We start from the raw sequence: 16573 nt of genomic DNA, 5'->3' as shown, positions 1-16573 counted from the left end.
GACGTGGGTGATAGTGACAGGGGAGACGCATAGGTGGAGATGGATCAGGAGAGAGATAGAGGCTGATTATGGCTGAGCACTGACAGAGAAAAGGGCCCCAAGGGGGTGACACACACACACACACACACACACACACACACACACACACACACACACACACACACACACACACACACACACACACACACACACACACACACACACACACGGTCTTCAAGTAAACACATGAGCTTACACCCACAAAGTGATGGAGATGGAGCTGCTAGAATGTAATACAGTTAAAGCCCCATTCTACAGCTGAACGTCTGCGCTCCTTCCCCTGCTCTCCCCCTCCCTCCCCTTGTTCTCTCTCCCCTGACAGCCGTTCCTCTGTCTCTCCTCCCCTGATCATATTCAACTCCCATCCTAATTCTCAGCCTTTATCTGTCTCCAACGTCCTCACCTCCCCTCCTTCTATTTTTCTCTTTTTCCTCCTCTTTCCCTCCCCCACATCTCCTCTGCTTACTTTATCATAGCTTCTCTCCCCATGAGGGGATTCTCCGGACCCTCGGAGCAGAAAATGGAGGCTAGTGGAGAGAGACAGCAAGAGATTAAAAAGAATAAATCACACTGGCAAATATGTTGCACAGACACACATGTACACAACATACAAAATGTTGTCTTCAAGGGTACAGAGTAAAAATGTATTCTTATTAGTTTAATCACCTTGATAACTATAAATTGACTTAACCCTTGTGTGGTGTTCGGGTCAAATTGACCCGATTTCCATTTTCAATGAATAAAAAAAAATATAAGGATATTTTCGTTCAACCTGAAACTCAATGGCCGGGGCTTATTTATTGTGAAGGACATGTGGAATTGTTTTAATTTGTTTCCACTTATGAAAAAATGCCCACCCGCATTTATGTCCTTCATAAGAGGTTCGGGTCAATCTGACCCGGATACAATACCAGGACAGAGAGACAGAGAAAAACACACAAAAACACACAAACTAAAGACACACACACACACACACACACACACACACACACACACACACACACACACACACACACACACACACACACACACACACACACACACACACACAATCGTATGTACAGAGAAGCTGTTTGATCCTGTTTTCCCTTGATCTTTACCCTTTGTAGTGTGTACACAAAACTATCCTAGAACATTATAAACATTTTAGATCTTCCAGAAATGTATAAACATTTTAAATGTTCTCGCACTGTCCCCCTCGCACCTGCACGCCGGAGGAGGGACTAAACAGAGACATAACCTCACATTACAGTGTAGTGCAGAACTACAATTATCTACCAGCAAAATGGCCAAAAGATATTCTGCTCAGAGCCTTGGAGCTAATAATGGATGAGAGTGAGTGGAATGCATTAGAAGAACACGGTGAAGTGGGACAGGAAGACATTTCTGAAGATGAGGATAATGTGGAGGCTCAGAATTTGACAGCAAATTGGAAGATGAACTTGACTCAGAGCCAGCTGCTGGAAGACCCCCACAGCCAGCCGCTGAAGGACCCCCACAGCCAGCTGTGAGGTCTGTGGACCCTCAAAGGCATCAAAGACACAGACTACATGCAGCAACTGCAACAAGTACATCTGTGCTATACACACGAAGAAGTTCTGCACATCATGTGTTTCCTAAACGGACTTGCCCATTGACTCACATGATGTTCTGCAGCGTCACTTCATCAATATATTTTTCGGATATACTATATTTTATGAATAGTGACTATTAATTGTTTTTATTTGCTTTGTGTTTATATCTGTTCTATGTAATTTATATGGATGTTTCATTCCCTCTATATTTCACAGCCAAATTCTTTTGGCTGTGTGGTTCTTGTGTTCCAATTGCTGATAAATTGCTTTATTTCCTTCAGGGCTTTGATTATTACAGTATATGACAGATTAAAAATAATAAACATTAATGAAAAAATGTTTCATTTACATTTGTCCTAGAAAAGCATGAGCAAAATGTAAACTTAGTTTTTATTACAGTCTATTTTTTTTAACATAAATTACATTTTTATCACAAAAAACGATGGACACTTCCATTGTTACATTTGATCCAGCAAAGAGTATTTTCAAAAACTAATCATATATTTCATTTATATTGTTGGGGTATGAGTTAAAGACAATATATATAAGGAATTGTGCATGTTGAATTTAGTTCTGTCTTTTTTTTAAACCCTGAAATATGCCCCGGGTCAATTTGACCCGAACATTACCAAAGGGTGCGAAATGTGAACATAAGGGTTAAAAAAATGTATTTCTAAAAATAAACTGTTCACTTATTTCTCCTTTGATATTTCAGGCATAGACTTTTCAACACATACTGCCAAAACGAGTCTCATCACAGTTTCAAATCTGCGCCATTTACACATCCAACACAAACCTTATACTTCTAACTTCTAACCGTTGTAAATGTGGAAAACTGTGTCACATTCATCAAGAGAAAAAGGGCAAAAGTAAAATCAGTAATGACAACCAATGTCTCTTAGGCTGCATGTAGTTGGTATCCTTTAATACAAAGACCTGAGGAATCCAGTACCAATCATATAAAGCTATAACTTGTCAGGAAAAAGGCTGAATGTTGTCAGTATTGTACTGAGTCGTATCGATGGAAGTCTCCAGAGTATACTTTTCAAAATAGGCAACCAATCAGTTAATACTAATGATACCTCCTGTTCAGACTCGGAATGTATTTGTTCATATTTCATTTGTGATGATGAAAAACTATTCCAAAAATAACAGAAAGCAATAAGAGGTAAAATAATGTATGAACCTGTCCTTTTTTTCATGTGAATGTTTGAGTGAGACACTGACAAATAAAAAAAGAATGCCTTTAAAGTAACTATACAACAAAAATAAAGAAATGGGTGATGTTTCACAGTCTGACAAAAGGACGGGATGGGGGACAAACAGAGTTTTATCAGAAGAGGAGGATTATGGAAATCAGGTTGTGATATGTGGTGCGGTAATCCTTGCCGCAGCGAGCAATCCCATACAAATTGTTAGTGAGATTAACCAACAGATTAGCCACGTAGCCGTGCACATATTTAACTGATTAAAACCCTTGAAAATCCGGACTCTGGAGAGGACTCGCACCGTTTAGGATCTGTATCCGCTGTTAGCTGTTTCCTCTGGCATAATTATGGAACATTTTGGGTGTTGCCTTCCTGATTGTTTGCATGTGTTTGTGTGTACTAGACACTGAAAGAATAAAGATAGAGGATTAGCATCACGCAGAGGGAGAAAAAAAAGAGCTTTAATTTCCTTTCTATCCTGATGATTTATGAGAAAGTTTCTTATTCCTTTATCTTCTATCTGTGGACTATTGATGTGGGACCAAAGAAGTGGGACAGTCAAAAAAGTACACGTAGAGAGGCATAGACGTGTGCGTGCGTGCGTGCGTGTGCGTTTTGCATTATAGTAGGTAATCGATGTCTCTGATGAGTTTATAGGCTAATGATAATTCTTCAAACCTCGGGGCAAGCGTCCCTGGAGTTGTGTGTCTGAAAACTGCTTGCCACTTTTCTGAGATGCATAGTTGTCACAAATCAAAAGATCAGTTTAGACACAATCCATGAAGGAATTTAACTTTGTTTTGTCTTTTAATATCTACACAATAACTTTGTAATGACTGCTTTCTACATTATACTATACTTTGACATTCTTTACCATTATTTGTTATGATATATTTTAGGTTATTATTACTTGTAATGACTTTTTATGGCATGCTACACGGTGACTTTCTTTATGATATGCTGTACCAGAGTTTATACATACATAAAATGACTTTAAGAAGCGAGTATAAAATTGAAGGTCACTAAGGAAAGGTGCACACAACAAAATACCTTTTCCATATTTTTTCCACAATTAACTGTCGAGTTGTTCACTAACTTGCACTACCATTAATGACAGAACATAATTCAAGTTGACATTACTAAACTATGATTTAGAGCGGTCACATACAAACGATATAAACTGTGAATATAAGCTGATATCCTGTTTAATAAATGATTAAGTCACTTATGTCTACGTAAACCGCACCTCCCAGTCACTCACCTTATTGAAGTTTGAATGGAAATATTTATATTCTTAATCTGATCATGAGAAACACAAATAAAATGCATGTCAATATATTTTATATATTTCAAATTATAAGGAAAAAAGTTCATAATGATTCTTAGTCTTAGTTGTAAAGAATACTAATTAATGATCATCTCATTATTATTCAGTGCAGATCTGCAGACAGTCATTACAATACTGACAAATGATCCAGTATGGTTTCAAGAGGAGCAGTGTTTATAAAACCCTATAGAAAACTGGGATTTATTTTCAGAAGGGGTTTTTCTACAGAGAGACAGCGCTCTCCCTAGAGTCATAACCATATACAAACACAGTGACATTACATGTACATTCAATTCTTCTCTGAACCTTGGGACCTCCTCTGCAAACTGTCCTTTTACAAGTTTTACGGTTACAAAATGGATCTACATCAAGAGCATTCCCATAGCTACACCCTAATGTGATTGTGACACTGGACGATAAAGATGTGAGGCTTTGGTCTGGAAAGCCTTTGCCTCCTGACAGGTAAATATGATGCAGTATTCCCCGGTGTTCCTCTGACTAAATGAAGCTTGTTCTGGATGTTGTTCTTAATTAAGACTTAGTGAATCTGACAGGGAGTGTTCCAGCAGCTGCAGGTTCTCGGGAAGGGGGCTGGGCTGATGTTTAGTGTGTGTGTGTGTGTGTGTGTGTGTGTGTGTGTGTGTGTGTGTGTGTGTGTGTGTGTGTGTGTGTGTGTGTGTGTGTGTGTGTGTGTGTGTGTGTGTGTGTGTGTGTGTGTGTGTGTGTGTGTGTGTGTGTGTGTGTGTGTGTGTGTGTGTGTCAGGTGGAGATGGATATTAAATATGGAAAAATCTCACACACACACGCACACACATACACCTTTATCTCTGTCCTATTGAATAACTCTCTGATGCTTTCCATATTCCATGCGAGGGATTATTACAGTTTACCCACAATCCCCAGCAGCTGATTATCCTGCATGTTGACAGGACAGAGTTAGAGTTTTGCTATCGCCCTTGTGCAGCAGCCAGCTGTGTGTGTGTGTGTGTGTGTGTGTGTGTGTGTGTGTGTGTGTGTGTGTGTGTGTGTGTGTGTGTGTGTGTGTGTGTGTGTGTGTGTGTGTGTGTGTGTGTGTGTGTGTGTGTGTGTGTGTGTGTGTGTGTGTGTGTGAAAATACTGTTGTGTGTGTTCATATACTGTTTGTATGTGAGAGAGAAAAGTAAAGATTTATTCCGCATTTATTTTTGAACGAGTGTGAGAGAAAAAGGGAGGAAATTATTTTATTCTTCTCTCTGTGTGTGTGTGTGTGTGTGTGTGTGTGTGTGTGTGTGTGTGTGTGTGTGTGTGTGTGTGTGTGTGTGTGTGTGTGTGTGTGTGTGTGTGTGTAGCCGTGCTCAAACAGGCAGGTGTTTGAGGTTGATACCTGCAGCTCCAGCAGCGCTGATCACCTCAGCATGGCACCTCACCTTGGGAGGGAGACAGCTCTAAGCTCATTAGCACGCACGCACGCACACGCACACACACACACACACACACGACATATACACACACACACACACACACACACACACACACACACACACACACACACACAAACAAACACACACACACAGGTGCCAAATACATTGGGTTACCTGGGGAGGTTGGGGGAAAAGAGGAAACGGCAAATAGGCTTAGGGGAGATAGAGGAGAGGAGGGAGAATATTCCCTGAGAGAAGAGGAGAGAAAATCCATTTACCAAATAAAAGATAACCAGGTACTTGTGGAAAACAAAGGGAAAGATGAGTGAAGGAGGTGGTGTTGGGCCTGGAGGGACAAAACGGGGGAAAAAATAAGAAAAGGGAAATCATTTTGGAAGACTTTGGCAGAAGGTAGGAGAGAGGGAGGAGGGAAACATAAAGGAGGCTGAGTGGAGGACGAGAGAAAGGAGGAGAAAGAAAAGAGGAGGAGGAGGCTTGAAGACAGCATAACAGGATGTGATGGTTTTAAAGGCAGCTTTTATTCACAAAGGCAGCAGCTGCACTCTCATTATCCGCCTGCTTGTATTTGTGTGAATTCAATTTAATCTGGGTGCATTGTAGCTTACCTCCTTCTCCTGTTCTACTGCAGGCTGTATGTACAAACTCAGGGAAGAACATCTAAACAGCATTACAGGGAAATTAAGCCTTACTTTCATTATGCTGGATGAAAAACAACATCCTCAAGGTTGAATGGAGCTGAAATAAAACGAGAAAAAATCAATCAATTAATAGGTTTAGAGATCATCAGCAGAAACACAGGCGAGAATGCTTATGGGACATTTTATAAATAGTATAGCCTGTCATTCATCAAGTTAAAGACACACTGGTAAACACTTGTATGGTCACGATATCAAATGACTATCTAAAAGTTGTCGTTCAAAGTGAGGATGAATCCGTGCCTGCAGTGTTATTATGTTTTGGGTGTTTCGATTTTTGAGCAATATTCGGTACTCTTGGTTTGCTTTCACTGCTCTTATTAGCAAACCAACCTGCTCTAAACCAAACGATACAAAGAGAGGGAACAGCTGGTGAACATATTAACTCAGGAGTTTGTGGATATGTTTAAAATGTGGGAAGAAACAAAGACTCTAAATAAATGCTATATTTGCTCTGTGACTGCAGGAGATAGACAAATGTTTGCAAACATATAAGTAATAACTTTATGAGCTATCATTTGTCTTTCCAGATTGTTTCATTAAAACAATCTATTTTGTTGAAAGAAATATGTATTTGTTTGTTTGGCGTCGAAAGGAGCCAGTTGAGGTGGTTCGGGCACCTAGTTAGGATGCCACCTGGGCGCCTCCCTAGGGAGGTGTTCCAGGCACGTCCAGCTGGGAAGAGACCAAGGGGTAGACCTAGGACCAGGTGGAGGGATTATATCTCTTCGCTGGCCTGGGAGCGCCTTGGGATCCCCAGTCAGAGCTGGTTTTATTATTTAAGTAAAGTTGGTTTTATAGTATCGTATTTATATCGGTCTTTAATAATTCTAACAATATACCATACACCATATGACACACGCTTTGTTCATAGATGTATTTCCGATTAAAATAAGAATGAATATAAATGATTCCTCTACATTAAAACCTAAGGTGTTAAAATGAGTCTTTTTAACGTGAGCACTGCTTGAAATGTCACTACTGCGTGTCCTGATGTGGTCCTCGTAAATGTAGAAACACAAATATACTCACATCCGTACTGTACATATAAACTGAGCAGTGGGAAGAGAGCACCTTTTTTGTGTGGCGTTGAGATAAATAGGATTAGGGATTTGGGAGATTTAGGGGGAATAATCCGCCTGTGTATCGGAGAGCGGCAGCAGCGTTGATGATCAAAAGAGAACACTGTGATTCAGAGCTCAGAAATCTCTGGACGGACTGAAAACTTGGAGTGACATTTCCTTTTCTCCAAGGATCAGCTCTTATGTTTTCACTGTGACTGCTGTAATTGCCACATAATCACCTCATACTGTACAACACTGTGTGTGTGTGGTTGTGCAAGTGTTTGTGAATGTACGAGAGCCGGGGATTCAGAGAATTATGTATTCATAGTAATTCATCAGATTTACAGTTTACATCAGGGGAGAGAGAGTCTGTTTGTTGTGGGTGTTAGTATTAAGCAGGGGATTGGACTTGGTTATTCAACACAGAGTGGATTTGAACAGCTGCTCTGTTCTGCTACTATCTATACCTCCATATCAATACCACATATGGTTGAAGAAAACACACAAATCTCACCGGTAGCACGTCTTTCCTGCACACTGAAACAGCCCATGATGGTTGAGTGTACCCAGCATATCATTCTTTGCCTTTAATCACTTGAAGCTTTTCAGGCTGGAGCTGAACCGGAGAGCAGGAAAACAATGAAGGCAGGTCATGTGTTTCCACAGGATAAACAAAGCCACAGTGTTACTGCATGACTTCCAGGATTGAGCAGTAGTCCGGTTAAAGAAAACGTTTTTGTAAATGCAAAAGAGTGTTTCCTTTTCGAGCCTGAGGAATAAAAAAATAAAAAAGTGTGTTTGATTCCTTCTGAAGAAACCTGATTGTCATATATATCGCACATATCTCCAGCTGAGGTTGTGTGCGTTATTTATTTAACTGAGAAAGTATGTGTGTATACTGCAGGCAGTTCCAGGGCCACACAGATGGAGCCAGCTGTATTGACCTCTCCAACGACGGCACACGCGCGCGCACATTCAGATTGATAACCCCTTAATATGGAAAGTAACATTACAATAGGGATTAACAGTTCTGATCTGATGCAGAAGTCTATTTACTCCTTTATGCTGTAATAAGTAATGCATTTTTTTCAAAGCCAGTTGAGGGCAGCTTTTATCCTCTGTTGGCAACTGAGCATTTATAAGTTCAGTCATACTTCCATGAGGAAGGATAAGGCACTAGTTCACTTTAACCATGTTTTTTTTAATGTCTTGAATCTAAATATATTTCTGTTTCCAATGTGGATTCTGAAAGCCTCCACCGGTTATCTGTAATGGATCTAAAAGATTTGTATCAATGTCCTAACGTGTCCAACCCAGAAAGTCAAAGACCACTCCAGTTACAAAAAAACACATTTATTGTCTAGATATTTCAATCATTTTAGATTAGCTAGCATTAAGACCATTTAGTATTTCTCCTGATTAGACGTTTATTTTCCATGTAAAAGATGTACAAAAACAGTTTGTTATTTCTAAAGCATGTCCTGTAAGAAAAAAACATATATACACATTTTTACAAACATTCAACAGAGAAGAAACTGACAAAAAACCAAGCACAAGGTCATGACATTAATGAGTTTCAAATGTCTGCAACTCCTTCCTGAAGCTGAAATATAACTGAATCTCTCTCTGTAGATCCATCTGGACAAATAATTGATTGTTGCTTGTTATCCTCAATTTTGTAAAGACAAAACATGACAGTTGTACTTTTCAAGGCAATTTCACAAGTGTACCACATTCAAGAAAATTAACAGAAACAGTATTAAAAGAAAAAAAAGGCAATTCTGTTTTTGAGATGGTTTTTTTGTGAGGATGGTAGCCAGGACTTTTCACTTGTTTGAACACAAGGTTAATTCACTTGTCAAGAGGATCTTCTTAGAAGTAGTTGGTCCCTGTTTATGAAGCGTGGTCAACCATCCGTACAGTAAGACATCATGTGTTTGAAAGAGTGATAAAGGCAGGGGGGGGGGGGTCATAATGTTTTAAATGAATGGGGCATTTTACATTATCTTTTCCTTTTAATCATTATAGACTCAACCAATGAACCTATGGTGAAAGGGAACACAGGCAATTTAACTGCAGCAGGGGGTCAATAAACAATATCAATTTGATTTGTAAATCAAACGGGAGACAAATGATCAATTCCGAGGGTCTGAAATGTTTCCTGGTCAATTCAGTAATAGTTGGAGTAAAGTTGGGGCCGTCATGTGCATCTGATGAAACACACTGTGGTTCTCCTAAACGCATAACAAAGTCGATCAATGCAATTTGAGGATTTATTAAATCGACTTAACTGTTTTGCACTAATTGCCCTCTGTAGCAACATGCTTGAAAGCTTATTTTGTTTGTAAGCTATTTATTGTGTGTATGGTGGCGTCTAAAATGGGTAAGAATGAAAACATACTTTGCCTCATGAGGTTCAAAATAACCCTTCACAAAAAACAATTGATTGTGAAAGACTGATGTTAGACAGGTCAGCGGGTTCAGTGTGTTTAAACAGTGATGGTGTGTGTGTGCCCAGCATGTAGGTGGACAGCTTCCTCCACAGTGCAGTTTAGTGAGTGAGCTCCCTCTGACAGAAACAGTTCTTTTCAGACGCGTATCCAAACGGCAAACTGAGGTTCTAATGTCAAAGAGTCAAAGCAGAGAGATGAACCGGCTGTGAGAGAGATCCGTTTGCAGCAAAATACAAAGCAACATGTTCCGTCCTCCTCCGTCTCTCTATTTCTGTCAGTTTCGGTCCACATTCTCCTCTTTCCGTCTGCCATTTGTTTCCATATTCAAGCATCTGTTTTGAGTGTTCATTCTAGGGTCTGTCGTCACACAGAATCAAGTGTTCAAAAATCTAAAGGTCAGTGCCATGTTCTCCAGAAAGCTGGTCCCAGTCACAACAATGCGTTTGGTTCAGTGATTGTTTGGTCCCTGTAACTGATTCCAGTGCAGCGTGTAGCAGAAAGCAGCAGAGCCGATAACATCCAAATAGTTCCTCTCCTTCGATTAAACACCCAGCTGCTCCAGTTCATTCCCAGCTGATATGGAGTCATGTTTACATACACAACAGATATGTGCGTGTAAAATGTTTGTCTCCTTTCTGCGTCTCCTCAGCAGTTGCAACAGTAAACAGAATGTGCCATCGAGGTCACTCATGTTTATGATTTCCACTTGAAAATGTATAGAAACATATCGGATGTGTTGGAAAGAACAAATGTCCTTGCTCTCTTTTTTCGTAGTTTTAGTAGATGACCTCGTAAACAGTAGCCTTCTTGTCCCCTGAACCAGTGACGATGTATTTGTCGTCCACAGATATGTCACAGCTTAACACCGAGGAGGATTCTTTAGACTGAGGACAGAGAAGGATACATAGAACGGGTAAAAAGGTTAGTCACAAATGAAGAAAGAAAAAGACTATTCCCTGCTTGACTGTTTGAAATACAGTACTAAAGGTTCTATTTCGTCCCTACTGACCGCCAGAGGCGGTGCTTTAGCACTGGATATGTCCATCGCGCGCATGCGCAGCTCGAGTACCAATAACAACAAAGTCACCTGTGACCCACGTGACACCGGCTATATCAGCCGGTATTGTCAGAGGATCTGTTCCTTTTCATCTTCTCGCTGCGCGAGGGTACCGTGGCTACGTTTTCGTAGCCTACAGCGTTCAGGCTTGAACGTTTAATCGGAGGGATTTCTCTGCAAACAGCTGGCCGCGTGAAGCTTCGCGACTGACAGTCGGAGCTACGGGTCGTTAGACGCGTCCTCCAGGAGCTGCGCCGGCTGTGCAGAGCCTCGACAGACAGGTTTGTGTCAGCTTGTTGCTAGCGATGGCTGTGTTTCCACACCCGCTCCCAGCCAAGTTGTCCTGATTACCGTCTTATTGTTTGTGGCTTAGACTTTCTGGTGACGACAGTGTTCCCGCTTCCTCTCCCATAAAGTTGCCCTTATGCTCTTTTGAAAGTTCTGCTTGTGGCGTTGTGCCCGAGCTATCATTAGCATTTGAGTCCCAGCTTTGGCTGCGTCCCTCATTCGATTTAGTATGGAAAGCCAAGAGTGTCATACTTTAAACCCGTTTTTCGTTTAGATGCAGAAAGTAAGGTAAGTACTTTCTATTTTCTAGAAGCTATTATCTGGTCTTAACATTTGTGTTCTGACTTGGTCGCTTGATTGTTAGCAGCAGCCGCTTGGCTAACACCTTGCTGTTGAGCTTAACTATTAACTCAGGGCAGTGCTCCCGCTCCCTGTAGCATAGGGTTTGATTGCAGTAGCGCTAGTTCGTTGTATTACTGCTCCTAGTACTAGACTCCTAGCACTAGGATGATATGCAGAGAACATCTTCACGGCGGGTGCTGTGTGCTCGGCATGTGCGGTTACTACTGTAACCAGGCACGGTTCTATGCGGGCTGTTCTCTTTCTTAGAAGCTAATTATCTGGTCTTAACATTGTGTTCTGACTTGGTTGCTTGATTGTTAGCAGCAGCCGCTTGGCTAACACCTTGCATGTACGGTTAAGCTTCATTATTTAACTCAGCCGGTGAGGGCAGTGCTCTCGCTGCTGCTCCCGGTAAACGCATGGTATGGTTGCAGTAGCGCTATATCGTGGTATTTACTGCTCCTAGTACTAGACTCCTAGCACTAGGACGATATGCAGAGAACAATCTTCACTGTGTGCCGTGTGCTCTGCATGTATGGCCATTAAGGAGGATTTCATCCTCCCAATATTATATTGTCTAGTGGGCAGCCGTTGGCTGACACTTTTAGGCACCGGCCACAGTTACTATTGTAACTAAGGTCCTAAGCCGTAAGTACTGGCCATAATTACTACTGTAACTACGGTTCCAAGCTGTGTAAGTACTGGCCATAGTTAATACTGTAACTACGGGGTTAAGCCGTAAGTACTGGCCATAGTTACTACTGTAACTACGGTTCCAAGCCGTGCACGTACTGGCCATAGGCAATACCGTAACTACGGCTCTATGCCGTGTAATGGCCATAGTTACTACTGTAACTACGGTTCCAAGCCGTGCAAGTACTGGCCATAGTTACTACTGTAACTACGGTTCCAAGCCGTGCAAGTACTGGCCAGAGTTACTACTGTAACTACGGCTCTATGCTGTGTAAGTATCCAAGCCGTGCAAGTACTGGCCAGAGTTACGACTGTAACGACGGTGCTAAGCCGTGTAAGTACTGGCCATAGTTACTACTGTAACTACGGTTAGATGCCGTGTGAGCCCTGGCCATGGTTACTGCTGTAACTACGGCTCTGTGCTATTCTATTCTTTAGAAGCTAGTTATCTGGTCTTAAACATGGGTGTTATTTGACTTGATCTCGCTTGATCGTTAGCAGCAGCCGCTCGGCTAACGTCTTGCGTATACTGTTAGCTTCTTTATTTTTACCCAGCTAGGTGAAGGCAGTGCTCTCGCTCCCGCTCCCTCTACCGGTAATGCGGATGTAGCTACATCCCTTTTTCTGTTCGGCGAGTAGTAGCAGCGCTCTACTCTTCCCGTTCAGTAGGTAGCCGGTGAAGGCTGTGTTCCCGCTCCCGGTTACACTGCATCTGGCGTTCGACTCCAACTTAACCAGTGAAGGCAGTTCTCGCCCCCACTCCTGGTAGACTCCAAACGGCCTCGTTTTTCCGTTAAGCAGGTGGCCGGTGAAGGCTGTGTTCCCGCACCCGCTCCCGGTTACGCTGCATCTGGCATTCGTCTCTAACTCGACCAGTGAAGGCAGTGTTCTCGCCCCCGCTCCTGGTAGACGCGGAACTGCCTTGTTTCTCCGTTAAGCAGGTAGCCGGTGAAGGCTGTGTTCCCGCACCCGCTCCCGATTACACTGCATCTGGCATTCGTCTCTAACTCAACCAGTGAAGGCAGTTCTTGCCCCCGCTCCTGGTAGACGCCAAACTGCCTTGTTTTTCTGTTAAGCAGGTAGCTGGTGAAGGCTGTGTTCCCGCACCCGCTCCCGGTTACGCTGCATCTGGCATTCGTCTCAATTTAACCAGTGAAGGCAGTGTTCTCGCCCCCGCTCCTGGTAGACGCTAAACTGCCTGGTTCCGTTAAGCAGGTAGCTGGTGAAGGCTGTGTTCCCGCACCCGCTCCCGGTTACGCTGCATCTGGCACTCGCCTCTAGCTCAGCCAGTGAAGGCAGTGTTTTCGCCCCCGCTCTTGGTAAACTGCCTTATTTACTAATCCAGCTAGGTGAAGGCAGTGAAGGCAGTGATCCCGCTCCCGCTCCCTCTGCCGTAACGTGGGTGTAATTACATCCCTCTTTCTGTTCGGCGAGTAGCAGCAACGCTCTACTCTTTCCATTAAGCAGGTAGCTGGTGAAGGCGTGTTCCCGCACCCGCTCCCGGCTACGCTGCATCTGGCTACCTACAGAATGGTTCATTCATGTAGCGCCTGTAGGGTTTCTCTTGAGCCCGAGGACGGCCACGACCGCTGCCCCTCCTGCCTCGGCCGCTTCTGGCGGTCAGTGGGGACGAAATTCGAGCATCTGAGGGAGGTTCTCACGGTAAGCGCCTGCATGAGCTGTAGCTGCATGCCTCGGGTGCTCAGAGTGGCTCGAATCACTGAGGTGGAACGTCTGGCAGCAGCCAACAGACACCTCTCCGTGTCACGTACTCCTCCAGATCAATTCGGCCGTTCCCGGCGACTTGAGGGAGCGATGGCTTTGTGTGCTCCCCCCAATAGAAGGACTAGAAATAGGCTGTCCTCTAAAGTGGATCGGCTAGCTGCCGATAGGGGCATGATGAAGTCGCCTCTTGGCCCTTCAGCCTGGGCCCGGTGTAGGGGCTGCTAACCCCCCCCCCCCCCCCCTCCGCTGGGCCCTTAGGCCCGCTGTCGTTGTGCCCCATGCAGATGTGGCTGAACAGCCTTCACTTGGACGTCAAGTGGCACAGGCACAGTGAAGTCAGGGTGTCGCAGCATTGCTCCACTCTCCGTCACGCTGGAGGGGCAGGGCCTATCTCTGGTAGGCGTGCCCATGGGCGCCATCCCATCCCGCCAGGAGACCATCACCATAGGTGCATGTCTCTCAGGGTGGGGTGCAGTGCGGCAGGGCAGGACCGTTCAGGGTCAGTGGTCTGCCCAGCAGAGTGCGCGCCGGGTCAACGTGCTAGAGCTTCGGGCCGTGCAGCTTGCACTCACGCACTTTCTACCCCAACTGGGGGGCAAGAATGTGCGTATTCCTTGGGGACAGCATGTACATTGTTGCTTAGACAACAGTCCCTTCTAGATAGTGGACGTTCTCACTCCACTCTGAATTTATGTGGCTGCGATTCTGCCCGACATGTTCGGGTTGACGGCGCCACGGCGGGGTGCCACAGGTCGGTGTCCCTCTTTATGAGAGGGGCTTTACGGCAGCGTCCCCCTTGCACCCCGAGGGCTCCGGCTTGGGACCTGCCCTTGGCTGCCGGATGCCCTATCACCTCCTCCCTTCGAGCCCCTGGCCCAGGTGGGGCTTAGGTGGCTGCCCACAAAGGCAGCATTTCTGCTTGCCATAGCCTCAGGGAAGTGAGTCGGGGAGTTGCATGTCCTCTCCATAAACAATACATGCCCGAGGTGGGACTCTCATGCGTTGCCCTTTGGGCAAATGTGGCATTCCCGCCCGGGGTCCTTCCACAAACTCACTTCAATCAGCCTGCCCAGCTGGCACGCTTTGACATTCAGGAGTACGGCACATCGAAGTTGCTGTGCCCGGGGGGTGCCCAAAGGGCGTATATCAAGGCTACTGCCTGTATACGGCAGGAGGAGCAACTCTTGAGTTTGCCCTGGCGGCACTAAAGGAGGTTAGGCCCTCTAACCAGTGGCTTCCCCACTGGGTTGTCGATACCATCTCACAGGCTTACGGGGCCAGTGGCCGCCCCCTGCCACCAGGCTGAGATGCCACTCTACAAGGAGCATCTCAACATATTGGGCTGCCCTGAGAGGGGTGCCCCTGGAGACCATCTGCGCCACGGCGTCGTGGGCGTCTTCTGGCACATTCTCCAGTTGTCATCAGGTCAATGTCGCCACTCCCCATTCTTTGGGCGTGGTCCTTTTGCCGAGCTCCGTTGCTTCCAGTGGTGAGCAAGGGCTTGGATTCTTCATGACATTGTTGGTATAGGTCATCCAGTGCTAAAGCACCGCCTCTGGCGGTCAGTAGGGACGAAATAGAACGATAGTTACGGCTGTAACTACGGTTCTATGAGTCCCGGATGACCGCCAGAGTTCCCTGTCACTCAGAATTCTTGTGTGCTCGCGAGAAGATTCGGGGAACAGATCCTCTGACAATACCGGCTGATATAGCCGGTGTCACGTGGGTCACAGGTGACTTTGTTGTTATTGGTACTCGAGCTGCGCATGCGCGCGATGGACATATCCAGTGCTAAAGCACCGCCTCTGGCGGTCATCCGGGACTCATAGAACCGTAGTTACAGCCGTAACTATCGTTTTACAACTCTAAAAAAAGTAAAGCTATACTCTTAGTGGAATCAATATTGCTGAATGATTGAAAAGATCAATAGCTATCACAAGAAGTTTAATAGCGTTGTTACAGGGATGCAGTACATGAGACAGGATGGGTTTCCACACTAAAAGCTATATTCTAATGCATAATACAAACAGCAAGCATGTTTGTAACTTTCACTGGTCAAAGTAGAAAATGCTCTTTTTAAGGACAACGCACAACTGTATGGTTTCAAGTTATATATTGCACTGAATGCTTTGCTGGTGGAAGGCTTTTCCTCTCCTTAATAAATTAATAAATGGTGTGATGAATGTACCAACCTGGAATATGCTGGCTCCATAGGGTGTTCTCCACGCATTCAGCAGGTTGTCCTTTCCTGTGCTCACAAACCATTTACCTGGGTAGAGAAAAACACATTAGCACTACCACAATATCGCAGGGGGAATAGAATAGAAATAATGAATTTCCTGCCTACCTCTAGCACCAATTTCAACTTGTAATTTTAAAAGATGGTTTTCAAGAAATACTTTACCCACAACATTATGATTTCTACATCAAATACTCAGACCGTGTGACTTTGAGGACTCTTAGAAAACTTTTTCCTCTAAAGTAAACAAAGATTCCAAAAACAGAAAGTAATGACATCCAGAAACTGTTTGTGCAGGAGTGTGTACAAGTAGTGTCTGGGTAAATGAGACTAGCATCATAATGCACAAGTTGTGTGAGAATTTTACAAACATATGTTTTGATATCGTTTTAATGTATTGAAACTCAAGGCCCATTTCCCTTTAATTCATTAAGACTTCTCTCTGTTT

At 44.1% G+C, this 16573-nt stretch overlaps 1 protein-coding gene across 2 annotated transcripts in view; it reads right to left on the bottom strand.

Annotated features, from left to right (window-relative positions):
• Positions 1 to 8863: 8863 nt before the first annotated feature.
• LOC117452473 (transducin-like enhancer protein 1) overlaps positions 8864 to 16573 on the bottom strand; it is a 31249-nt gene continuing 23539 nt past the window's right edge. For both annotated transcript variants that reach the window (XM_034091135.1, XM_034091136.1), the window contains exons 19-20: positions 16079 to 16155; positions 8864 to 10665 (exon numbers count right to left, since the gene is read on the bottom strand). In XM_034091135.1, coding sequence (XP_033947026.1) covers positions 10558 to 10665; positions 16079 to 16155 — 185 coding nt within the window. In that variant the 3' untranslated portion in view covers positions 8864 to 10557. The remainder of the gene's footprint in view (positions 10666 to 16078; positions 16156 to 16573) is intronic.

The sequence above is a fragment of the Pseudochaenichthys georgianus genome, chromosome 9, assembly GCF_902827115.2.
Source record: "Pseudochaenichthys georgianus chromosome 9, fPseGeo1.2, whole genome shotgun sequence".
NCBI classification, from domain to species: domain Eukaryota; kingdom Metazoa; phylum Chordata; class Actinopteri; order Perciformes; family Channichthyidae; genus Pseudochaenichthys; species Pseudochaenichthys georgianus.
The sequence above is the reverse complement of the archived record's forward strand: the minus strand, read 5'-3'. Positions and strand labels throughout refer to the sequence as shown.